Raw genomic sequence first — 24,396 nt, forward strand, 5'->3', positions numbered from 1 at the left:
CACGGAGAGGTAAACTGAGGCACAAAGAGGGCAGGGACCGCTGGGATCTCGGGGGGCGGGGTCGGCCCTGGATCGCTCCCTTCCCCCCACCATTGAGGAAAAAGCTGAATGGGAGGGGGCGGCCCCCGGAAACCCGCCGGGATGGAAACGCGGTTTCCAGGGCAACGCGCCGCGAAAGGAGCCTGACGTCACCCCGGGTAGGGCGCCCTGCCCGCCCCCGTCCCCGCGTCGCGCGGCCCAGGCCCCGCCCACCAGCAGGGAAGCCTCATTGGTGATCGCACCGTTCGCTCATCGGCGTGCCCCAGTAGCAGCGCGACGCAGCCTCCAGAAGGCGGGACTTCAGCCCGGCAGGGCCGAGTGCGCAGGCGCAAGCGCGGAGGCGCTGCAGCCCCGCCTCTCTCCCCGCGCGTCTGCAAACTTGGGGGCGGGAGGCGCAGCCGAGGGTCTGACGGCTGCGGCGGGGCCTGGACGGAAGAGGGGGCGAGCCCCGGGGCGCCGCACGTGGACCCCCGGCACGGGCACACTCACGTGCACCCGTCCTTTCACGCCAACGCGTTTCCTGCTGCCCCCACCCCTGCACCACTGCACGTCCCAGACCCCGGCCCAGCCTCCCCGCGGTCCCTAGGCTGGGGGAGCTCAGACAGGAGGCCAGGAGGAGGGGGACTTTGGGGCTGAGGCTTTGCCAAAGGAGCAGGAGTTTGCCAAGTGTTGTAGGAAGCGGGAAGGGTGCGCCAGGTAGGGGGCACGGCGTGTGCCAAGGCCCGGAAACGTGAAACCGAGTGCTTTTCGGGGGCAACCGGGAAGTCAGTTGGTGGAGAAAGATCAAAGATGGGAGGAAAGGCGAGGCTGACAAGGACCCTAAACGGTGATTCCCCAAGTCGGCCACTGGAGGGATGACTTGGGGGACCAGGGAGGAAGAGCAGGTGAGGGGGAGCGGCGGCCAGGACATCTGGGAGGTGGCTGGACCCGTGGCCTGGACTTTGGGGGGCGGTCGAGTTGGATCGATGATCGATGAGGACCCTGGCGGCCTCACCCTGGGGGAGGTAGAGACGAAAAAGGAACTACGGTGTGCCCGGAAGGTGGTGGCTTTAGGTTCACAGGGAGGTGGTTGGCAAGGCGGGGGTAACAGGGGGAAGGAGAAAATCTGAAATGCCGGTGTGAGCTCCGGGCCAAGAGAGTTGAGGACTCAGGAGGCAGGAATCCCCCGTGGCCGCCCGCTGCTTGGCTGTGGGCTCCAACTTGGTGTGTGCTCAGAGAAGGCAGTGGTTGGAGTGAACAGGGCCTGTGCCAGGTGGGGAGACTAGCCAAGGTGTTTGTGCAGCCTGGCCTCTGGAGCGGCCTGGGAAGAGCTGGAGTTCTCAGGGTGGGAGCTGGCCTGTGGCTGGGAGCCCGTGCTGGCGTCCCTGCCAGGCGGTGATCTCACAGGTGAGCGGTGCTTGGGGAGACGCGGAGCTGTGGGCGGGCAGGAGAAGGTCAGTGGAGGTCATGGCTTTTGGCTTGAGACCGGAGTCCTCTGGGGGTGGCCGAATGGGCCCTTGGAGCTGCCTTGGGAGGTGGCTAGGGTGGACAGCAGTGGAAGCCAGGCCCTTGGCTTGGAGCCACTGGGTTGGAGGGATTGAGCCAGTGCCCGGGCACAGCCGCCCCCACAGGGCCTGGCCCCACCCGCCCTCCTCTCCCAGCACCATGGGAATGGGAGTTACCGGGCTGGAGGCTGGGGACGCCACCACCCCGTGGCCAAGGGCGTTGGGGCCCAACCCAGGAGCCTGGTGCAGCCCCACCCACGGGCCGCCCAGCCCTGGAAGGGCAGAGAACTGGCTGCCTCTGGGGTCACTTGGGACAGGTGAGCAGCCCAGCCCAGCCCAGCGGGTGGGGGAGGGGAGGCTGTCACCTGGGCCCTGCCTCCACCCTCTTTCTGGTTCTCACTCCCTCCAGTTCTCTTTCTTTTGCCTTTCTCTATTTCTGTCCCGATCTCTGGCGCTCTCCCCAACCCAGTACCACCATCTCCGCCCCTCCGTCCCTCCCCTGCTTCCGCCCCCTCTCTGGGGGCCCCCTTCACCCCGGGGCACATTCCAGCCTCCTCCCCCGTCTTGCAGTCCCTCCCTGGAGCCAGCTGCCTCCTCGGTTGCCAGAGCAGAGGGAGTGGGCTTGGGCCGAGGTCGGAGGTCGAGGAGCGGGCGGGAGCCTGGGAGGGCACCCCCAACCCCTCTGGAATGTGGGCGGAGTGGAGCAAGGGAGACAGCTGGTTTCCACGGAGGGCACACGCCCCGTACCCAGGACACTACCCACACTCAGCCCTGGGGGAGAGCAAGCAAAACCAATGGGTGCCATCCCACGAGGGGCCTGCACAGCCATCCCACACCCGCGACCAGCACGCCTGGGACAGCCCTCCCCAGGCCACGCATTTATGGGTGCGGCTGGTGTGCCAGGCTCCCAGATACACAACCCCCCCCCCAGACACACCCCATATACCTGCCCCCAACCTCAATCCACTGTAGGACCCTAAAACAAACAGAACCTCCTCGCTCAGCCCGGGCCAAGGCCTCCCTGAACAAAACTCCAGCCTGCAGTCACACCACACCCCGCAGCTGTCACCAGATACAAAGAGGGCCCTGACCAGATACAGAGAGGGCAGCAGCCTTCCCCCACAACCAACACACGCCTGGGCGGGGGCAGGAACACCCCCAGGGCCTCCAGCCACAGACACTCACCCACTCACCCCTCTGTGCACCAGTGAGCCTCCGCTGCCCAGCCAAGCTTGACTCCAGCCTGCTGGAGTCTGGGTGGGGGATGGAGAGGGGTTCCCAGGCAAGCCCCAACCTATGCCTTCCAAAAGTCTTTCTGTGCATGTTGGAAATACAAATGAAGCAGGAGAGTTAGCATACGGGACAATTATTATTTTTGTTTGTTTTTGTTTTGAGACGGAGTCTCGCTCTGTCGCCCTGGCTGGAGTGCATTGGCGCGATCTCGGCTCACCGCAACCTCTGCCTCCCAGGTTCAAGTGATTCTCCTGCCTCAGCCTCCGGAGTAGCTGGGATTACAGGCGCCCGCCACCACGCCCGGCTAATTTTTGTATTTTTTTTAGTAGAGACGGGCTTTCCCCATGTTGGCCAGGCTGGTCTCAAACTCCTGATCTCAAGTGATCTGCCTGTCTCGGCCTCCTAAAGTGCTGGGATTACAGGCGTGAGCTACAGCGTCCAGCCCAATTTTAATTATTTTTAGTAGAGAAGGGGTTTCACCATGTTGGTCAGGCTGGTCTCAAACTCCTGCCCTCAAATGATCCACCCGCATTGGCCTCCCAAATTGCTGGGATTACAGGTGTGAGCCACCACACCTGGCCCCAGTTATTAGTATTTTTGAGATGGGGTCTCACTCCCTTTCCAGGCTGGAGCACAGTGGCTCCATCACAGCTCACTGCAGCCTCGCTGGAACTCCTGGGCTCAAGCGATCCTCCTGCCTCAGCCTCCTGAGTAGCTGGGATACAGGTGAGCACCACCACGCCCAGCTAATTTTGCTTTTTTTTTTTTTTTTTGTAGAGACAGGGTCTAGCTATGTTGCCCCGGCTCGTATCAAACTCCTGGACTCAAACGAAAGTGCTGGGATTCCAGGCATGAGCCAGCGCTACCGGCCTGCATACGGGATGATTCCATGTGGACTGCCACATCAAGGAAGCAAACAACAAGGAAAGCCTGGCGCTGCGTGGAGCTGTCTTTTGCTGCTAACTGCCCTTGATCGACTTCCTACCAGGTCTTCCCCGTGCGCCTCTAACCCCAGGAGGTGCTGCTGACATGCCCACCTCTCAGATGAAGCAGTGCGGTCCAGAGAGCGTCTTGGGCACCGCCTGCCTCACAGCTGGGCCCCTGACCCTCCAGGGACTGTGGCTGAGCAGCCATGGCTGCCTGGACAGGTGTCCCCTGGCCCGTCTGTCCGTCTGGATGTGGGAACCCTCCAGGCACGCGGGGGCGGGCAGGTGCCAGGTGCCTCTCCAGCAAGATGCAACATAGGTGTCTTCACTCGCACTCCGTAGGTCCTGAGCCCCTGCAGCTGCCTGGGAGAGTGGGGAAATACTCTCCACTTGTCCCACTCCACTGTTGCCATGGAGATACTTCCCACCCTAGGCAGGGCCACCCTGAGCCTGGTTGGCTTTGCAGGAAATCCCCACTCTTTGGCCTCTCTGTTAGGCACAGGACCTGTAGTCCCATGAGAGGGAACTGGGCCCAGGTGGAGATCCATCCGCCTACCCCAGAGCGGGCATCTGTTGCTAAGCAACATCTGAGGCTGCATGGAGGTGGGGGCTCCGGAGCCCCCAGACCTTTTCCCAGTTTCAGAAACTAGGTGGCTGCATCCCCAGCCTCCACGCAGGCGAGCCTAAGCCTCGGTCAGCTTTAGGGTGTCCGTGGGCCATGCAGGGTCTTGGGCCTTTCACAGACACCTGATCTGCACGTCACAGACACGCATGGGTGCACGTCACTGCACGTCCGCCACATGTGCTTGGCTGGTCTGCGCCCCAGCAGAAGGGGTCACCTGTGTCTCTGCAGTATCCTGTGTACTGAAAGAGCAAACAGGTGTGTAACCCCAGGGCAGGTCGGGGTCCGTCCTGTCCGCAGCCTGTCTAGTGCGTGTGCCTGTGGCAGGCAGGGTCTCCGGATGCCGAGTGCATGGTGTATGACTTTGTGTCCAGTGGGTACGAAGCAGGGGTGTGGGTGTGCACCTGTGTGTGGCCTGTGGCGGGGTGTGTGTGCCGGGGATGTCCCTCTGTGGCCCAGGCCTGGCCTTTGGGCTGCTGGGATGGCCTGGCCGGGGCAGGAGTAGACAGGGCCTCCCAGCCTCCACATTCCTGAGCTGTGACTCAGGCCTGTGGGGAGGGGGTGAGTCACAGGGAATGGAAGCCGACCCACCCTGCGACCGCATCCGAGGAACAGGAGGGAAACTGAGGCTGGGGAGCAGCTCAGTCCGGCTTTCCTGTGTAGCAACCCCTGAATCTCAGGCCCGGGGGTGGGGCGTGTTGGGGGGGGGGGCGGCGCGGGGCCTCCCAGGGGACCTGAGATCCCAGCCCTGGACTCAGCTAGGAGCTGGGGGAAGAGGCAGGTTTAACCCTTTCTCTTCTGCGCTTCTGGAACTCTGGGCTGCCCTGGGAGGCGCGGCTCCCGCTGACACAGCACGCGTGCCCACCCCAGGGACATGAGTCACAGCACCAGGCATGGACACATATGCTCTGTGGGTCCTGGCACACCCGAGTCACGCACACCCAGCCCTGTCCCCGGCTGCCCCCACATCCACATCCGGATAAGCGCACACTTTGGAGTCCAAGCGCCCACCTCCTTGGGTTGCAAACACAGCGCCACGCAGACGGGTTCCTGTGTCTTTGCACACACGCGGGTGCCGGGGGCTCCGTGCACACACCTCCAAGACTGCGTGCACGCCCCTATATGCCCTGCGCACCGACGCAGGCCGGCCTGGGGTCCCTGCACTCACCACGCCGTGTGCACTCGCACATAGCTACACATTCGTGTCCACACAAGCTTGTGTCTCTGTACTCTGCCCACGGGCACACATGTGCGCCACACCTGGCAACCCGCACGCCCGGTCTCTGCATCCCCCACCCTGGCTCTGGGCCCCGCGTACTGGGGCCAGCTGGGCCGGCTGCAGCTTCTGCCAGGACGGTCCTATTTCTGCGCCCCCGCGGGGCGGCCGCCAGGTGCACGGTCCCGGCCCCCGCCTGGCTAGGAGGGGGCGGTAATTATGCGGCCCCGGGGTCCCCCCCACGCGCCTTTCATCCTGGGCCACGCCCGTCCCAGGCATAGACGCTCTCTACCGCCTCCCGCCCGGTCATTAGTCGGGGTCGGGGGAGGACCCGGCGTCCGGCGGGCGGGGCCCCGTGGGGAGGGCGGGGTGGGTGGTGCGGGAGCGAGGGGGCTCCGCCCTCGTCTCCATGGCGACGCCATGCAGGGGCGGAGGCCCGGGAGGAGTATCAGGGTGCAGGAGGTGTGCGCCCCTTCCGAGACGGCAGGCTGGAAAGGGGGCGGATTTGTGAATGGGCCCACGGGGCCCAAGACAGACGCGCGGGGAGCAGGTTCGGGGACTCTGACTGATCCCCGCGCCTCGCCGGGCAGGGGCGAGCCCCGCGCGTCGGGCCCGGAATAGCAGCCTCGCCCCCGCCCGGCGCGGCTATTTTGAGCTCCTCCGCTGGGGCCGAGGCGCGGGGGCGGCGGGAGGCTGGGGGTCGACACGCAGGCTGCGTCCTCGCCCCGCGAGATTGGACCCCTCGAGGACTGTGCGCTGTGGCCGCGCAGGGCTGGGCGGCGGGGCCCCCTCTCCCACGCGAGGCGTCTGCGTGGAGCGGCGGCACCGGGAGCCCGGGGGCTCGACCCAAACGCCGCGGACGGAGAGAGGCCGCAGCGCCCCCTCGTGTCCGCAACGGGCAGCGCGTCCCGGTCTGGTCTCGCATGGTCAGTGGCCAGCAGGGGTGGATGACGGGGTCCCAGCCGCCTGAGACCCCCGGTGGGGACACAGGATCGCGGTGAGACACCTGGGAGTCACAGGTGCTCGCAGACGCAGCTGACCCCAGAGGCACAGGTACGGACACAGGTCCACACCTGGAAGCCGGTGCACAGTGCTCGGCACAGATGCAAAGCGGCAGGTGTGCGCAGGTGCGTGTCAACGCCACCCTGGGAACCCAGGATGGCTGCGGACACTCACGGAGCCCGCACCCACGAACCCGCTCGTAGTAAGCGCTTAATAACTAGGCACTGGCTGAATGAATGAATGAATGAATGAACACGGCGCTTCGCAAAACCAGGAAAAGGCAGAGGCTCACAGAACCAGGAAACGATGGGTTGGGGGGAGCGGCAAGAATTACGCAATTATGCAGGGGCCGCTATGACTACCAGGCACCCCCTCCAACTCCCCCCCTACAAGGGCTGCTCTGGGGCAGAGAACGTCCCCCGCGCTGACTGCTGGGGCTGGGGGCTGGGGGGGCAGATCAGAAAGAATGGGCCTGAATTGCTCCCAGGCTGGGCATGTGGGGCCCGCGTCTGGGGCTCCAGTGGGTGGGTGGCCCCTCCCGCATGGACGGCGGGCGCAGGGGAGCTCGGTGCTGATGTCTCTCTCCTTTAATAACCACCCTGCGTGAGTGGCTGACGCAGCAGCCGGCTGCCGCTGACGGGGAGTGGGGCGGCTGTAGTGGGGGGGCCCGAGGTGCAGAGGGGGTGGTGATGAGTCACACAGCTGCTGCCTGGGGGAGGGGGTCTTGAGCCCATGAGGGGTCCCAGAGACCTTGTCACTGGAGACAGCGCCCCTGGCTACCCCCACCTCGATCCACTTGAGGGTGGGAGTGAGTCTGAGGTCAGGAGTGGGGCCGGGATTTCCCTGGGATGAGCAGCAAAACGGGGGTCTCTGAACGCCAACTTCCCCCAGCTTGTCAGCAGAGGGTCATCCCTCCGAAGACTTTCTGGGGCAGAGAGGCAGGGGTCCGCGCTGGCTTCTTCCACCAGGGCTGGGGGAGGCGGCATGAGATGACTCCTGGGCGAGGAGCAAGTGGTGGCCATAGAGGGCCCCCCAGAGGCTTTGGGGCCGCCGAAGAGTAGTGAAGTGAGGGTCCTTGTAAAGCTGGTTCTCCAGATGGCGGCGGCTTTAAGACTCCCCTCCGCCAACCAGGCTCAGTAGGGGAGGCCTGTGGAAGGAGAGAAAAGGCCTGGGTGGAGGAGCAGAGTGGGCCTGGCCCCGCGTGGGGAGCGAGTGCGCCGTTGGTGTGCAGCACGGTGGGAGGGGAGGCCGAGGGCCGGGCTGAGTGCTGGGGTGCAGTGGGGACTCGAGGTGTCCGCCTGCACCCGACAGCAGGGACGCACAACACTATCCGGCCAGGCGAGTGTGGGGGTGTGGGCGACGCACCCAGCCGTGATAATCGCGGTTCCAGTGGGAGTTAGGCTTGGGTGCGGGTTGGAGTTTGTAGGCAAACTGGGTTGCGTAAAGTTGGGGTGCACCAAAGTGTGTCGATGTAGGAAGAATTGGGATTGCGAATATTGGGGTTCGCATGAATGGGGTTGTCTCTGTTGGGGTTTGGGTGGGCATGGGGTTGATGGCAGGAATGGAGTGCTGGGGTGCTGGGAAAACTGGGACGTCGGTTGTATTGGCAAGAATATCACGACAGGTGTCGGGGTTCAGATGAAGTTGGGATGTCTGACAGCCGGGTCTTGGTTGGGTAGGGGATCTGGGCTAGGTTGTTATGTCGGGACTGCTGGAGCACAGGCAAAGTCGGCGTCCCAGTGACACCCAGAGGTCCCCATGAGGCCGGAGGCCTGGGAATCGGGGCTAGAGGCCCATTTGTTCCCCGCCGCAGGCCAGGGAGCGGGCACGCGTAACTGGGTCAGCCCCGCCCCGCCGCGCGCTGGTCACGCCCCCTCGAGCGCGGGTGGAGGACTGCGGACTGCAAACGTCTCGGCCAATAGTCGAGCCCGACACCAGTGCGCGGGAGGGGGCGGAACCGAGATAGACTCGGCCTCCAGCTCATGAATATAAGACGCAGGCGCGCCCTCTGATTGGCCCAGGATGTGTAGGGGGCGGGGCCAGGCGGAGGCGTATATAAGGCCGGGCTCGGGGACGCCCCCCCTCACTCGCGCGTTAGGAGGCTCGGGTCGTTGTGGTGCGCCGTCTTCCCGCTTGCGTCAGGGACCTGCCCGACTCAGTGGTGAGGGCCCTGGCTGCACCGGCTCCGAGGAGCTCGGGGCGGCGGGCGGCCTGCGGCGGCCAAGCGAGGCGGGGCCGCAGCGGCACGCCCCTGGGAGGGGGCGGGCCCGGGGTGGAGTCCGCCCCGCCGGCGGCGAGGGACAGCGGGAGATTGGGCCGAGTAGCGGCCAGAGGGCCTCTCCCCGCCGGTCCGGGCCGCCGGCGACCCGGTTGCAGCCGCAAAATGGCGGCCGCGAGCTCGAGGCTGTGCCCAGCGAAATGGCGGGAGCGCCGAGTGCCCGGATGGAGTGGCGCAGGGTGCGCGCGGGGCGCATGCGCACGCGGCGGGGGCGGGGCCACGTGGCGCGCCCGGCCTCCAGGGCCCCTTTCCCGGTCTTGGGGCTGGAGGTATCCACACACCAACGCTTTTGCTTACCGAGCCTTAGTCTCCTCCTTTTCCCATTGCGATTGCATGAGGGAAAGGAAATCTTGGGTAGGCGTGGCCCGTTCTAGTGTGATTCCTCGTCTGCCACGTCGTGCTTTGCGCCCAAAGTTTGCTCCAAGTTGGCACAGCTCCCAGTGCCAGACTTCCAAGTCTAGTTCTCAGAGCCACTGGGTGGCGGCCATTCCCAGCCAATGAATGCTTTGTCTGTGTCAGCACTGACCGCCCCCTTAAATAGCCAGTTCTCCTAAATGCCACTTCCCCTGCCTGGAAATCCTGCCTTATCACTTCCGGGGCCATCTTTTCCCGATTCCCGGCCGAGGTCCTGTCTATGGAAGTCAGTACCTGCCCTGAGGTGCCCCCCAGGACGGGGCGGCCTCCCTGACAGCCAGCCCCCCAGTCTCAGGAGGCATTTTACAGTAAACAGAAGCACGTTCTGGTCCAGCAACAAGTAGATGTCAGTTGGTTAGGGTAGGAGTTGGCACCAGTTCGGAAATAGGAGAACCTGAGAGTGCAGTCCTGCCCAGGGCACAACTGGAAGGCTGTGGGGGAAGGGAGACACCCATTGTGGAAATGGGTGCGGCCTGCCTTCAGTCTTGGGGGTGGATGGAGTAAATTATTTGAATTAAGAAGTCCTAGGTGGCTGGGTGCGGTGGCTCACACCTGTAATCCCAAAACTTTGGGTGGCCAAGGTGGGAGGATTGCTTGAGCCCAGGAGTTTCAGACCAGCCTGGGCAACAGAGCAAGACCCCATCTCTACTAAAACAAATTTAAAAAAATTATCCAGGCGTGGTGGTGTACACCTACAGTCCCAGTTTCTTGGGAGGCTGAGGTAGGAGGATTGCTTGAGCCCAGGAGGTGGAGGCTGCAGTGACCCCTGCACTCCAGCCTGGGTGACAGCTAGACACACTGCCCCCGACCCAAAAAAAATAAGTCTTAGGTATGAGTTTGAGATAATGAAAAATAAAAATCTGATTTTCTAATATTTCCCCTAAAAAACACATGTCATTTACATAAAATAGGAAGCGGGGAGAGGTGGTGAGAGATGACCCCTGTTGAGGATTTCATTGGTGTCTGCCACAGGCCGCCATGGCATCAGATGAAGGCAAACTTTTTGTTGGAGGGCTGAGTTTTGACACCAATGAGCAGTCGCTGGAGCAGGTCTTCTCAAAATACGGACAGATCTCAGAAGGTGAGGCTGGTGCTGGGCCCGTGGCCCTGGGCGGGGGTGGCTTGTGCTCCTCCTACCTGTAAGTACAGCCGGGTGCTGACTGCAGACCTCTCTCCCCTGCACAGTGGTGGTTGTGAAAGACAGGGAGACCCAGAGATCTCGGGGATTTGGGTTTGTCACCTTTGAGAACATTGACGACGCTAAGGATGCCATGATGGCCATGAATGGGAAGGTGAGGATCAGGGTGCTGAGCGGGAGTCCCGTCTCGAGGATGGGGCACCCACCCGCTAACCCGTCCCGCCCTCTTGTCTCCAGTCTGTAGATGGACGGCAGATCCGAGTAGACCAGGCAGGCAAATCGTCAGACAACCGATCCCGTGGGTACCGTGGTGGCTCTGCCGGGGGCCGGGGCTTCTTCCGCGGGGGCCGAGGACGGGGCCGTGGGTTCTCTAGAGGTGAGTGCCATGAGTGGGTCCCTTGGGGATGCTGTGAGGTACTGCTGGTGGGAGCTGGTACTCACTTTTTCCTGTATGTGCAGGAGGAGGGGACCGAGGTTATGGGGGGAACCGGTTCGAGTCCAGGAGTGGGGGCTACGGAGGCTCCAGAGACTACTATAGCAGGTGAGGGGATGGCCAGCTTCAGTCCCGGGTCCCAGGTCCCTGGGGGAGCTGAGATGAGACTGGCTGGGCAAGGAGCAGAGGCAGGTGGGGGCCCAGGCCAAGAGGAGAGGAGACTGCTCAGGACATTCGCAGAAGCAGGAGGGCCTGGGGGACAGGCTGGTGGAGATTTTGGACGATTTCCAAGATTCTGCCCTGCTGGGGTCCTTGTTGCGTCCCCAGAAGGGACGGCTGGCATGGGGGCTGGCGGCTCAGCCTGTTGTGGCAGAGCAGAAGTAGACGGGTACCTTCCGGTACTCAACGTTTGTCTGTCTTGCAGCCGGAGTCAGAGTGGTGGCTACAGTGACCGGAGCTCGGGCGGGTCCTACAGAGACAGTTATGACAGTTACGGTAAGTCACACTCCGAGGGCGCCACGCTGCTGTGGCCTGCGGTGGGAGCTCGGTTCACCTTGGTGCCCTCTCCAAGCACTTTAGGCTGGACACTCAGACCTTGTCACTGTGCTTGCCCAGAAGAGGCGCATCTGTCCTCTCAGAGCCATTTCTATCGCAGGACGCAAAAGCCAAATGAGACTGACCAAAAAGGCAAGGGAGAGCGAGGGCCCGCTGGGCAGTCAGCTAGGTGCATGTGTGGCCGCAGGCCAGCCTCCCTCGGCTGTGGGGGGTGGTTGCTCCCCGGCCGCAGGCCGCGCCCTGGTCTGGCCTCTGGGGTGAAGCTGCCTCTCGTTGCTTCGGTGCCTTTACACTGTGCCTGCTTCTTGTCCTCAGCTACACACAACGAGTAAAAACCCTTCCTGCTCAAGATCGTCCTTCCAATGGCTGTGTGTTTAAAGATTGTGGGAGCTTCGCTGAACGTTAATGTGTAGTAAACGCACCTCCTTGTATTCCCACTTTCGTAGTCATTTCGGTTCTGATCTTGTCAAACCCAGCCTGACCGCTTCTGACGCCGGGATGGCCTCGTTACTAGACTTTTCTTTTTAAGGAAGTGCTGTGTTTTTTTGAGGGTTTTCAAAACATTTTGAAAAGCATTTATTTTTTGACCACGAGCCATGAGTTTTCAAAAAAATCGGGGGTTGTGTGGGTTTTTGGTTTTTGTTTTAGTTTTTGGTTGCGTTGCCTTTTTTTTTTTTAGTGGGGTTGGCCCCATGAAGTGGGTGCCCCATTCACTTCTCTGAGATCGAACGGACTGTGAATCCGCTCTTTGTCGGAAGCTGAGCAAGCTGTGGCTTTTTTCCAACTCCATGTGACGTTTCTGAGTGTAGTGTGGTAGGACCCCGGCGGGTGTGGCAGCAACTGCCCTGGAGCCCCAGCCCCTGCGTCCATCTGTGCTGTGCGCCCCACAGTAGACGTGCAGACGTCCCTGAGAGGTTCTTGAAGATGTTTATTTATATTGTCCTTTTTTACTGGAAGACGTACGCATACTCCATCGATGTTGTATTTGCAGTGGCTGAGGAATTCTTGTACGCAGTTTTCTTTGGCTTTACGAAGCCGATTAAAAGACCGTGTGAAATGAACCTTGCTCTGACAATTCCCTTGCATTGCACCACACACTCCTTGCTGCGGGCTCCTGCAGCCAGACCTGAGCAGAGAGAGAAGGTGGAGAAGCAGCGGGTCTGCAAGCCTTCCCTGGGGCCTGCAGAGCTAGAAAGGGAGGCCCAGCAGACTGGCGCTGGTCAGGGTAGGGGAGCCAGGCGGGGGACGGGAGCGGGCAGCTCAGGCCTCAGGACAGCCCTGGGAGGCTTCTGGCAGTGGTGGCCAGAGGGCTGGACTGTGCGGGCAGCTTAGCAGGGACAGTGGACGTGCACCTGACGCTGACCTGGACTGCCTCAGTCTAGAAGCAGGCCAGAGAGCAGAGGCACGTGGCATCCCAGGGCGACATCAGACGGCCAGCCGGTTAGCTAGTTCTGCTGTTGCTTCACAAGTTCTGAGCATTCTCTGCTAGCCTATGGAAGCTGCAGCCCTCGGAGGACAGAAGTGTTGTGCGCCCAACAGAACCCTCTGAGACGCAAGCTGCTCCCTTGGCTAGCTCATATGTGGAAATAGCCCTGTAATTCGAGGTAACTCCTTCCGCTCGTGTCCACATCCCTCTTGTTGAGAGCTCACTGAAAGTCATGTGCCCGGGGAATGTTCCTGTGACTGTTTTTTGTTTTTCCTTTTTTTTTTTTTAACTTTGTTTTTGTTTTTTTCAATTAAGCTGGAACTAAAGTCAGGCCCGGCCATTACGCTCCCCACGTGCAGCCAGGTGCAGCCTGGGCCCAGTCATGCCTGGCTCATAGATGAGATCCCTTAAGCAGGATTGCAGACCAGTGAACGCCCCCGCCTTTTGGATTTTTTGCTCATCAATTGACCGTCTTTTCCAGACCTCTTTAAGTCACACTCTTAACTTAGCTTTCTCTGATGTCTGTTGCCGCCATTAGTTTTTTTCTAGAGCCCACACTGGCCCACATAGCTCCATCCCATACGGGTAGCTGGCTCCAGCTGCGCCAAGGTGCAGACCCGCCCTGGGCATGCTGGCCTGTGACGGAGCCTGAGGTCACAGCCCCCTGACTAGCCTGAGACCTTCCTAGGGGCTGTGGCTGTTTCCGGGGAGGCCGGGAGGGGCAGCTGTGAGCCCCGTGCAGGACGTCAGGAGTAACGCTGCTTTGCTTTGGCAGGTTGAAGGGGCCCGGCCAGGACTCGGGGAAGGGTGGCCTGAGAGCAGCGATGACCTCTGGGGTCACTGTCCCAGGAGGGACTTCACCTGGAACAAGAGCTGGAGGCAGCCGCTTGCCCAGGAGGCTTGTCCCCTGTAAGTGCTTTGTGGAAGAGTGGCATGTGGCGCTGAGCCCTGTCCCGGGCGGCACCTGGGCGTTCCAGTGAGTCCTGCTCTCCCGCACCTACGGCCCCGCGGCGGCGCCTTTCGGTGTGTGTTGGGTGCAGGGCAGCGCCTCCCGGGAGCGCCGGGTCCCCCGCCTGGAGCCCGCGCCTGTTCTCCCTCCCTCCTCCTCCTTCCAGGAGGCGCTTCGCCAGTGAGGTGCGGGCTCAGGGCCTCGAGTCTCTCCTGGAGCACGGGCTGCGGTGCGCTGGCAGCTTACGGGGCGGCCAGTCCTTGCCCACAACGATGTGGAGCCCTGTGAAAGTCGGATTCGAATAAAGGGCCACGTGTGCACCCAGAAAGCCGAGTCTGTGGTTCAGGGGGGTCTGTCGGCGGAGCGGGGCCACTGGAAGAAAAGCCTGCGGACCTCGGTTCAGCGCACGAGCAGGACCCGACAGAGAAGACTGCAAGGGTCATTGTCCGAGCAGTGACCGCGGGGGGCTCGCCACTGAGGGGGTTCGCAGCGCGGAGACTCCAGTCCCGCGGGATCTAAGGCGCACTCGGCTTCGGGGGAGCGGCGGCCGCGCAGCCGCTGTCAGGCCCCGTCTTGGGCTGAGCCCCGGGTCCCCTGCAGCAGGCTGGGGAGCGGGGCGCCACCTTCCTGGGCCCTGGACGTGGCCGACGCGTTCTCAGTGTCCGTGAGGCCGGGGCAGGAGTGGCGGGGGCCGCCCCGAAGTGGGTGGGAATGAGCGGCCCGAGGTCCTGAAGTCGGGGTCCGCCCCGTCCCCCCGCTGCCAGCCCGATTTCCTCGGAAGCCGCGACCCCCCACGCTGGGCTGGCAGTTCTGGGCTCTGCCTGCTGCGCCTTGCCGGGGCTCCCACGGGCGGGCTCCGGGCCTCCGTCCTGACCCCTTGGAGCGGGTCGACGAAGCAAGCTCCGCGGCGGGCGCGCGGGGCACTGTGGGTAGCGCCGGGGCTCACCAGGCGGAGGCGGGGCCCGGCGTCAAGCCCCGCCTCCGCGCCCCATTGGCCGGCATCACCTCCGCGCGCCTGACTGACAGCGCGCATAGGGGCGGGGCGCCGCCACCGCTTCCGCCGGGCCATGGGGCCGCGCGTGCTGCAGCCGCCGCTGCTGCTACTGCTCCTGCTGGCGCTGCTGCTGGCGGCGCTGCCGTTTGGTGCCGAAGAGGCCTCGCCGCTGCGCCCCGCGCAGGTCACGTTGTCGCCGCCGCCGGCCGTGACGAACGGGAGCCAGCCGGGCGCGCCGCACAACAGCACGCACGCGCGTCCGCCGGGGGCGTCGGGCTCGGCGCTGACGCGCTCCTTCTACGTGATCCTGGGCTTCTGCGGCCTGACCGCGCTCTACTTCCTGATCCGGGCGTTTAGGTGCGTCAGGCGCACGCGGGCGCCGTCTCCCAGCCGTGGCCAGTTAGCGCGCGCCTAGTGCGTCACGTGCCGGGCCGCGGGGCCCTCCCCTTCCTCCCTCCCTCCCTCCCTGCTGGAGTGGGCGTGGGCGGTGCTGTGCGGGGTCGTCACTTGGTGTGGGCGGTGCAGGGGCCACGGGACTCACCCGCTCTCCAGCCTGCGCCTGGGGTTCGAGGTGCCCAGCGCCGCCGCCTCTTAACTCGGGGGTGACGCTGCCCGTTTCCCAGGTGGAGCCACTGAAGCCGGAGCATGGCGGGCAGGGGTCAGGCCCTGGCGGGGCGAGGGGTCCTCCTTGGCTCCTTGTCGCCGGATGCCCGTCCTCGTTCTCATCTTCCCGCCTGCCGCCACGCCTTTCCGTGGGGTCCCGATATTTTCCTTTGTGCTTCTACCCACTGAAGCTGGTTCGTCGCCAGGGTCGGCCGCGTGCCCGCCTTGGGTGCTCCCACAGCCCGGGAGGTGCAGCTGCGTCCCCAGACCCTCGCGGGGGCCTCCAGCTGTAGGCAGCCCCTGGGCAGGAGAGGCTTCTGCCTGTTCAGGCCACCCCGGCTTCCCTGGCCTGTGGGTCCAATCTCCTCTGGGCTCCTGACTACCCAGTGTGGCTGCTTCTCCTGGGTGGGAGAGACACAGCGAGGACCTTATCCCTCCCCATCACCACCCTGGCAAAGTCAAGCCGCTTTTTATTTTTTATAAGTTTTTATTGTAGCGATGGGGTCTCGCCATGTTACCCGCGCTGGTCTGAACTCCTGGGCTCAAGTGATCCTTTTTCGTTGGCCTCCCAAAGTGCTAGCATTATAGATGTGAGCACCTGCACCCCGCCATGCTGCTTTTTATGGGCCCTGTGCAGAGCCTCCCCTGTGCTCCACACCTCTTCCTGTGGAAGCACCTGCTGCGCGCTCTCCCCTGCCTGTGTGCCGCGCCCTCCCTGCCTCCCTGGCTGCTGGGGCCACCAGGGGCTTGGCCCTGAGACAGGCTTCCATTCTGTTGTCTTTGGCAAAGTCTCACCCCTATGTGAGCCTCAGTCTTTTCTTCAGTGCAATGGGAGTGACATCACCGTGCCTCTCCTGGGGTCCTGGCGCAGGGGAGATGGGAGGGCCTGCTAGGGCACATGTCTTCTTACTGTCATCGCCATGGGAGTGAATGGTAATCACTTGGCGATTAGGACATGAAAGAAGCAGGCACAGCAAAACCAGGGAGGTCTGCAGCAGGGCTCGGGGGTCCAGTAGAGGACGGTAATGAGAGTCCTGAGGGAAGGAGGAGGCAGGGTTGGCGGGGAGGGGCCATTGACTATGCCTGGACCTACTTCCAGGTTGAAGAAGCCTCAGCGGAGGCGATACGGCCTCCTCGCCAACACTGAGGACCCCACGGAGATGGCCTCGCTGGACAGCGACGAGGAGACGGTCTTTGAGTCCCGGAATCTGAGATGGTGTGCACCCTTCCCCAGCTCTGGGGCCTCAGTGGGCAGGCTGGGCTGGAGACTCAGCAGGACCCCGGGGACTTGGCCAAGCCATGGAGTGGTCCCTGCAATCACAGCTGACAGCGGTAGTCAGGCCACGGCCCCACTGGGCAGGGCTCATCCCTTCTCCCAGCCTCCATTTACAACTTTTTTTAAAAAATTTAAATGTTTGTTCATTTATTTATTTTTGAGGTGGAGTGGTGTGATCCCAACTCACTGCAACCTCCGCCTCCGGGATTGAGGCGATTTTCCTGCCACAGCCTCCCGCGTAGCTGGGATTACAGGCACCCGCCACCACGCCTCGCTAATTTTTTTGTATTTAGTAGAGATGGGGTTTCACCATGTTGGCCAGGCTGGTCTCCAACTCCTTACCTCAGGTGATCCATCTGCCTGGGCCTCCCAAAGAGCTGGGATTACAGGTGTGAGCCAGCGCACCTGACCTAAGTTTTGTTTTGTTTTGAGATGGAGTTTCACTTTTGTTGCCCAGGCTGGAGTGCAATGGCACGATGTCTGCTCACTGCAACTTCCACCTCCCAGGTTCAAGCATTTCTCCCATCGCAGTCTCCTGAGTAGCTGGGATTACAGGTGCTCACCACTACACCCAGCTAATTTTTGTAGTTTTAGTAGAGACAGGGTTTCACCATGTTGGCCAGGCTGGTCTCGAACTCCTGACCTCAGGTGATCTGCCCGTTTCGGCCTCCCAAAGTGCTGGGATTACAGGCGTGAGCCACCGTGGTCAGGCTTCTTGCTGCTTTAAGGCGGGAAAGCAGCTGCAGGGCTTAGGGTAGTGGGTGCTCGATCTGGGCCCCTCCCTGAGGGATGAGGTCTAAGTCAGGTGGAGAACTGACTGCAGGATGCTTCTGAGCAGGCAGGGTCAGGGAGGGCCTCTCCGTGTGTGTAATGGGGCTGACTGCAGGATGCTTCTGAGCGGGCGGGGTCAGGGAGGGCCTCTCCCTGGTGTAATGGGGCTGGCTTCTGGAAGAGTGTCTCAGGCCGAGGGAACAGCAGGGAGCGGCCGGGCTGGGCAGATGCCGGGCGGGACTGGGGTAGGCCTGGGCATCGAGGCAGGTGTCAGGGGTTAGCAGGGTTCTGGGCAGGGAATGATGGGTATGTTGCGCTGCAGTGTGGCTGCTGGGGGGACCTTGGCCTGTTGGGGGGTGGCAGGCATGGAGGCTGGGAGACCAGGAGACAGGGCAGCCTCTGGGGACAGCTCTGACTTTTTGAGCCCCCAGGGAGGGAGGCACTGGGATCCCTCCCCATGGTCTGACTCCATCCTGGGAACCCCTCCCAGGTTTCTTCTACCTCCTGGCTGGGGGCCCCTTCCTCCGGGGTGGGCAGTTGCGCAGGGCCCAGGAGGCCAGGGAGGGAGGCCAGGGGAGGGAGGCTGGGCCCTGGTGGACCAAGGGGCCTGGACAGGCTGCCTGCCCCTGCCTGACCTGGGTGAGCCTCTGCCCGGCAGGGCGGGCCCTTCACTCCTTCCCTCTCACCCTTGACCCCCTGCTTTCAGATGCTGAGCCAGGGAGGCGGCCCTTCCAGCAGCCATGAGGGAAGGACAGGAGATGGGGCCTACCCCAGTGCCCAGCAACCCCCTGCTCCACCGCTCATTCCCCTGCTGGCCCCGGGGCTGGTCTCACCCAGTGCCAACCCGAGAGCTCCTTTTGGAACCTGCACAGCCCGCCCACCTGTTGCCACCTGCACCCACCGCTGGACCATGCAGCCTCGCCTCCCGGATGCTGTCCCAGCCTGGCCGAGGGTCCCAGGTGAAGATTGGAGGGACCCCAACAGCCACCGCCCAGGACGCTGAGGCTCCCTTGCCTGACTGTGACTTGTGCCTCTCTCCTGCCCCCGTGGGGACATGGCAGCCCAGAGCCAAGGCTGGGTGGGCAGGTGACCCAAGGAACCTTTCTGGGAACACCTTCTCGCCGGGCTGGGAACAATAAATGCAGCCATGTCTCTGCAGCTGGTGCTGACCCCATGCCACGTCTAGACCCGTGCGTACCGGTGTAGCCAGTGCGGGGGTGGGTGGCAGAGCAGGGCTCAAGCCAGCCTCGGTTCCCCATCTGTGACCATGCTTGGGTTCTCCAGCCTTGCTCCCAAGTGAGGAACCCATCTCCAGCTGCCTGGGATGAGGCCCTGCCTGTCAGCATCTCTCTTCCTAGAGAGAACTCCTATTCATCCGTCAAAGCCCCTGCCCCAGGGCCCCCTCTATGCTATCCCTTCAGCCTGGGTCTCATGGGCCCTGCCCTGGAGGATCCCCACATCACCCTCATGGGTACCTCTGGCAATGATTCCAGGGAGCCCCAGAGCTCTGCTGCAGGAGGCTGGAGTTCCCTGCGGCCTGGGCCCCCATGCCGGACACTCCTCCCCCATCTGCCTCCTGTGGAACTTGGAGCCTGAGACCCCATCCCAGGCAAGGTGCTTAATCAGCTTCCCTGGGGCCTTGTTCTTCCTGCAGGGGCCTGTGTCTGGGCGGAGTCCAGCCCTGGCCTGTCATCCTGTCCCCCATGAGGTTAGCCTTGGAGAGACCATGGTGCGTGGGTACCCATGGCCTGAGGTCCCCCACAGGCAACCTGTCGAGCTGCCACTGCCCTGTCATGAGGAGGAGCTGCCACCAGGTGGCAGCCTTGGGCCGCCCAGTCCTCTGGCTGTCTCCCTGGTCCTAACCCTTCATGTGGGAAAGCGAGTCCAGCACAGCCCATTTGCCACTCCACTTCCTGAGCCCACCGTGTCCTCACATCCACTGGGGGGATGGGCAGTCCCCCAGGTTTGCGTCTCACATACCTGCCCACCCTCCCTGTCTGCCGCCAGGGTTGGGAGGGGCTGTCTCCACTGGGGGCCAGGCTATCGCCCCCTCAGACCAGGGTCTGAGTCCTGGTACTATCTGTTCACTTGGGCATGTCCGTCTGACCAGGCCTGCCAAGACTCTGCTTACGTTTCTCCTTCCCCCTCCAGTGCCCCGGGTCCTTCTCTGCCCCAGCCTCAGCTGCCGCCTCCAGGAAGTCCTCCCTGATTGCACCCCCCCAGCCTGTTCTTTAGGGGAATCCTGCAGGGAAGGTTGGGGAAGCAACCCTTAAAGTGAGGGCAGAGCCCGAGGGAGGCCCCTGAGACTGCAGGTGGGGAGGGCAGCTTGGCTCAGCCTGGCTGTGTGTGGGACTGGGGACAAGCAGGTCACACCTATGCCCCGGGCTCTGCTGTTCCCCATCTGTCTGGCCGTTGCGTCGGTCTCCAAACTCCCGTTTGCATCTCTCCATCTGCCTCCTTCACTTTGTCTCTGTCCGTCTCTGTCTCCATGTCTGACCCTCTGGGACGCACTTTTAACAGGCACGGAGACACCAGTCCCGGCTCCCAACCCTGTGATCTGCGCCCCCCGTCCCACAGCTCTGAGCGCTTTCACCAGCTTCAAAAGGCACATTAATTACTCTAATGAGGTCAGGAGAGACCCACGCTCTGCCATCCGGAGTCGGAACATGCCGCAGCCCCCAGTCCAGCCGCCGCCCCCTCCGCTGGAGCAGGGAGAGGGGCTCTGCTTCCTCCGTCCCCTCCACCTGTCGGGGCCCGTGCTGCACCCCGCGTTGGTGCAGAGTAATTGGCAGCCCCCCAAGGTTAATGCACTGTTAGCCGGGGGCTCTCCTGGGCTCAGAGCCGGAGAGGGGCCTGTCAGCGAGAAATGAAAGGCCCCAGGTCCCGGCTGGTGCTCGGCTTGTGAGCATGTGTGTACCCGTGGGAATGCGTGTGTGTGCGGGTGCCTGGGAGCTTGGGGGGGCGGGCAGTGGCTTCCTCCACCTCTCCCACGCAGACACGCAGGCACAGGCACCCACAAAATACAGCCTCGTAGACACACGCTAAGCAACGCGGACAGTTCCATGGGTGGGATGCCCGCAGCCCCGCGGGACAAGCGATCACACACATGGGTGTGACCTGCTCAGATCCTAACCCCACGCCGGGGGGCGTCTCAGACCCATGCACCCCACCCTTGCCCCTCGGTGTGCCCACTGGACAAGCAGCGTATCAGGTCCCTGCCTCTGGGTGGGGGCGGGTCTCTGCTTCAGCAGCGGGTCCGGCCCAGGCTGGAGTCCGGTGGACTCACTGCGGGGTTTCTCCGCTTGTGAAATAGGGGCGGGTGGGCGCTGGGGACGTGGCCTCAAAGGCGGGATGTGTTGGGTTCCTTGCGGCGCCGGCTTGTGCCCACAGCTTGGGGCCCGACATTCATCCTGGCGAGATAGAGACAGGGCTCCTCTGCCGCCCTGGTGCCAGGGTGCCCCAGGGATGCGGCCCCATGTGCCAAATCACAGTCACTCAGGGGTTGGCAGGCGACGGAGGGCTCCGTGCCTCTTCTGGGGGTGCTGAGACCCCTGTACCCTCGATTCCCCACCTCCAGGGATCTCACCCCCAGGTGCCCATCTCCTCTGTGGGGGGCCTGAGCCACCACTGCCCCCACATTAAGGCCACTGACATCCCCGTCCCAGGCCAGCCAGCCCCTGAGAAGCACCCAGTGCTTTGCTGTGGGACACAAAGCCACACATGGCTATTCACGTTACTTCATTAAGTTACATAAAACTGGAGGTCCAGGGTCTCAGTCACCATGGGGAGAGGTCCTCAGTCACCGTGGGGAGAGGTCCTCGGTCACCGTGGGGAGAGGTCCTCGGTCACCGTGGGGAGAGGTCCTCGGTCACCGTGGGGAGAGGTCCTCGGTCACCGTGGGGAGAGGTCCTCGGTCACCGTGGGGAGAGGTCCTCGGTCACCGTGGGGAGAGGTCCTCGGTCACCGTGGGGGGAGGTCCTCGGTCACCGTGGGGAGAGGTCCTCGGTCACCGTGGGGGGAGGTCCTCGGTCACCGTGGGGAGAGGTCCTCGGTCACCGTGGGGAGAGGTCCTCGGTCACCGTGGGGAAAGGGTCTCGGTCACCGTGGGGAGAGGTCCTCGGTCACCGTGGGGAGAGGTCCTCGGTCACCGTGGGGAGAGGTCCTCAGTCACCGTGGGGAAAGGGTCTCGGTCACCGTGGGGAGAGGTCCTCGGTCACCGTGGGGAGAGGTCCTCGGTCACCGTGGGGAAAGGGTCTCGGTCACCGTGGGGAGAGGTCCTCGGTCACCGTGGGGAGAGGTCCTCGGTCACCGTGGGGAAAGGGTCTCAGTCACCGTGGGGAGAGGTCCTCAGTCACCGTGGGGAGAGGTCCTCGGTCACCGTGGGGAGAGGTCCTCGGTCACCGTGGGGAAAGGGTCTCGGTCACCGTGGGGAGAGGTCCTCGGTCACCGTGGGGAAAGGGTCTCAGTCACCGTGGGGAAAGGGTCTCAGTCACCGTGGGGAGAGGTCCTCAGTCACCGTGGGGAGAGGTCCTCGGTCACCGTGGGGAGAGGTCCTCGGTCACCGTGGGGAGAGGTCCTCGGTCACCGTGGGGAAAGGGTCTCGGTCACCGTGGGGAAAGGGTCTCGGTCACCGTGGGGAGAGGTCCTCAGTCACCGTGGGGAGAGGTCCTCGGTCACCATGGGGAGAGGTCCTCGGTCGCCGTGGGGAAAGGGTCTCAGTCACCATGGGGAGAGGTCCTCAGTCACCGTGGGGAGAGGTCCTCGGTCACCATGGGGAGAGGTCTTCGGTCACCGTGGGGAGAGGTCTGGGGCCTGAGTCACTGTGGTGGACAGCGATTGGTGGGGGCAGGGACATTTCCTTTGTCTTGGAAAGTTCTGGACGCTGGTGGTGTCTGGACACTGGAGAACCGGTCTGTGTTCAGGCCCCGGACCTGAAGGTGGGATGAGGGAGAGAGGAAGGAGGAGGAAGGGGAGGAGGGAGGGGACAGAGTGGGAAGGAGAGGGATGTGAATGGAGAGGAAGGATGGGAGGAGGAAGGAAGGAAGGAGGGAAGGGGGGAGGAGGAGGAAGAGGAGGGTGCAGAGGATGGGGGAAGGAGGGGGGAGGAGGATGTGAAGGGGAAGGAGGGAGGAGGGAGGGGAGGATTGGGAAGGGGAGGAAGGTGTAAAAGAGGGAGAGAGGAAGGAAGGGAGGGGGTATTAAGGGGGAAGAGAGTGGGAAAGGGGAGGAGGGAGGGGAGGGTAGTATGAAGGGGGAAGGAAGGAGGGAGGGGAGAAGGGTGGGAAGGGGAGGAAGAGAGGGAGGGAGGAGGGAGGGGAAGGTGTGAAGGGAAGGAGGGAGGGGAGGTGGGAGGGGAGGAGGGAGGGAGGAGGGTGTGAAGGGAGGAGGGGGGAGGAGGGTGTGAAGGGAGGAGGGAGGGGAGGAGGGAGGGAGGAGGGTGTGAAGGGAGGGGGGAGGAGGGTGTGAAGGGAGGAGGGAGGGGAGGAGGGAGGGAGGAGGGTGTGAAGGTGTGAAGGGAGGAGGGAGGGGAGGAGGGAGGGAGGAGAGTGTGAAGAGAGGAGAATGGGAAGGATGGGAGCTGGGGAGGAGAGAGGAGGGTGAGCTGGGAATGGGGCTGTGTGCCTGCTCTTTTCCACCACTGGCTGCAGGGGTTGCAGGAATCTTGGGTCCATGGCTGGATGGGGGCGGGGATTTTCATGTTACCCGCTGGAGAAAGGGATACATTTTTATTTTCAAGGACAGGGACCCAGTCCAGGGGAAACGCCCCTGACCCCTGGGGCTAAGTGCAGACCCCAGCTCCGTGCTTCGCAGGTGGGGCGATGGACAGCGGTCGGGCTCCCGCCCTGAGTGGCGCCTGTGACCTGCCCAGGCCCCAGCGCCCCGTGACCCCTGCCGCCTGATCCTTGCCCGGCTGAGATGGGGCTTCTGAAGGCTGCTGGCACCAGGGCAGGCAGCGGATTGGGTCCAATTTATTCTGTAATGAGAAATTCTCCCCGCGTATTTTTAGCTTCCTCCTGGCGTCGCGGCCTTTGAAGGCTGAGGGGCTGCGGGACGCTGATCCCAAGCCCTGTGGCCTGGCCATGTGGGCAGTGGGTGCTGGGCACGGGCTGGACAAGTCCCTTCCTGAGTCTGGGTAGACCCCGGGCCCAGCAGTGCAGAGCCGGGGGCAGGGCCAGACCCCATCAAGCCCTGTACTGGCTCCAGACCAGGGGCTGAGGGCGACCCTGGATAACCCCTGACCTTGGTGGATCCCTGTCCCCAGAGTGAGCCTGACTTCCGACCCTCGGCTCCACAGGAAGCTTACTCTAGAGTGGCCTCCGGCCGCGGCTGCATCCCAAAGCTGGGACAGCTCCCAGCCCCAGGAGGGAACAGGGCTTCTTGGGCCCCCACAGTGGCCCCCCTGCCAGGCAGGGGTTTGCCAGGGCAGCCTCGCCCAGGGCCAGGCCTCAGAGACGCCCTGCCCTCCCCTCCCTTCCCCAGGTCCTTCCTCTAGGAGCGGCCAGCGGGCGCGGGGAGGTTGAACGGGGGACGCACCGCCTTTGTTCCCGTCCCTGCTTGGGCTCTGACCTTGAGAGAGACAAGAACAGAAGGAAAACGGAGCTTCTGCTCAAATCCGTTCAGCGGTGGCGGTGGTGGCGGCTCTTGCCTCGGTGGCCCCTGCATGCAAATGAGTGGCCCTGCCATGCCTGGGTGGAGGTGGTGCCCTTCCAGCTCCCACCTGTGCAGGTCCCAGTCCTGGTTTGAGAAGAGACCCCCTCCTCCCGACCCTGGCCCACCCCTCCTCACCCACGAGATCCCTTGAAGCAGGAGGGGGCTTCTGGTCCCAGGATAGAAGGAAGCTTCCAGAACTCCCACCTTTGCCAGGTGGCATGCTGGGGCCGGGCACGCCAAGACCCCAGGCTTACGGCCCCTTGTCCTGTGCTTGGGTGCAGCCGCCGCACCTCTGCTCCGAAAGTGCTCACCTCCGGGAGTGGCCGTCCCCCTCCCTAAAAGAGCCCCACCAGACCGAGCCGCCCGGGAAGCTTCTCCAGCCTGTC

The 24,396-nt window shown here is 63.2% G+C and overlaps 2 protein-coding genes and 1 long non-coding RNA gene across 23 annotated transcripts; 2 read left to right on the plus strand and 1 right to left on the minus strand.

Annotated features, from left to right (window-relative positions):
• The first annotated feature begins 400 nt into the window (after nucleotides 1–400).
• Nucleotides 401–14,043, plus strand: CIRBP (cold inducible RNA binding protein). 21 transcript variants are annotated; one of them, XR_010132186.1, is made up of 9 exons: nucleotides 1,693–1,840; nucleotides 3,534–3,744; nucleotides 10,187–10,295; nucleotides 10,400–10,506; nucleotides 10,590–10,728; nucleotides 10,812–10,893; nucleotides 11,210–11,280; nucleotides 13,542–13,675; nucleotides 13,882–14,043. XR_010132186.1 is itself a non-coding variant. In XM_055371065.2 (8 exons), the coding sequence occupies exons 3-8, from the start codon at nucleotides 10,193–10,195 to the stop codon at nucleotides 11,670–11,672; spliced, it is 519 nt and encodes a 172-aa protein (XP_055227040.1). In that variant the 5' UTR covers nucleotides 401–735; nucleotides 3,534–3,744; nucleotides 10,187–10,192; the 3' UTR covers nucleotides 11,673–12,401. The 21 variants fall into 21 exon arrangements, 16 of the variants coding, with proteins under 16 accessions (XP_055227040.1, XP_063557985.1, XP_063557983.1 ...); XR_010132183.1 differs by lacking the exons at nucleotides 1,693–1,840; nucleotides 3,534–3,744 and adding exons at nucleotides 8,544–8,683; nucleotides 12,723–12,944; XM_055371065.2 differs by lacking the exons at nucleotides 1,693–1,840; nucleotides 13,542–13,675; nucleotides 13,882–14,043 and adding exons at nucleotides 401–735; nucleotides 11,656–12,401.
• LOC129528813 (uncharacterized) lies at nucleotides 6,752–8,339 on the minus strand. Its single transcript, XR_008674096.2, has 2 exons — nucleotides 7,888–8,339; nucleotides 6,752–7,669 (listed from the first exon to the last, which is right to left on the minus strand). It is a non-coding gene; the product is annotated as an uncharacterized lncRNA (long non-coding RNA).
• A 70-nt stretch (nucleotides 14,044–14,113) lies between the features above and the next one.
• FAM174C (family with sequence similarity 174 member C) lies at nucleotides 14,114–18,517 on the plus strand. The gene is made up of 3 exons (XM_004059644.5): nucleotides 14,114–15,066; nucleotides 16,412–16,528; nucleotides 18,066–18,517. Coding segments are annotated over exons 1-3 (402 nt in total). The 5' UTR covers nucleotides 14,114–14,782; the 3' UTR covers nucleotides 18,067–18,517.
• The last annotated feature ends 5,879 nt before the right edge of the window (nucleotides 18,518–24,396 follow it).

The sequence above is a fragment of the Gorilla gorilla genome, chromosome 20 (assembly GCF_029281585.2).
Source record: "Gorilla gorilla gorilla isolate KB3781 chromosome 20, NHGRI_mGorGor1-v2.1_pri, whole genome shotgun sequence".
Taxonomy (NCBI): domain Eukaryota; kingdom Metazoa; phylum Chordata; class Mammalia; order Primates; family Hominidae; genus Gorilla; species Gorilla gorilla.

Coding starts and splice junctions, on each gene's coding strand:
- FAM174C (XM_004059644.5), top strand. CDS start 14,783: ATGGGGCCGCGCGTGCTGCAGCCGCCGCTGCTGCTACTGCTCCTGCTG. Junction 15,067..16,411: donor TTCCTGATCCGGGCGTTTAG/GTGCGTCAGGCG, acceptor ACCTACTTCCAG/GTTGAAGAAGCCTCAGCGGA.
- CIRBP (XM_055371053.2), top strand. CDS start 10,193: ATGGCATCAGATGAAGGCAAACTTTTTGTTGGAGGGCTGAGTTTTGAC. Junction 10,296..10,399: donor ATACGGACAGATCTCAGAAG/GTGAGGCTGGTG, acceptor TCCCCTGCACAG/TGGTGGTTGTGAAAGACAGG. Junction 10,507..10,589: donor TGATGGCCATGAATGGGAAG/GTGAGGATCAGG, acceptor TCTTGTCTCCAG/TCTGTAGATGGACGGCAGAT.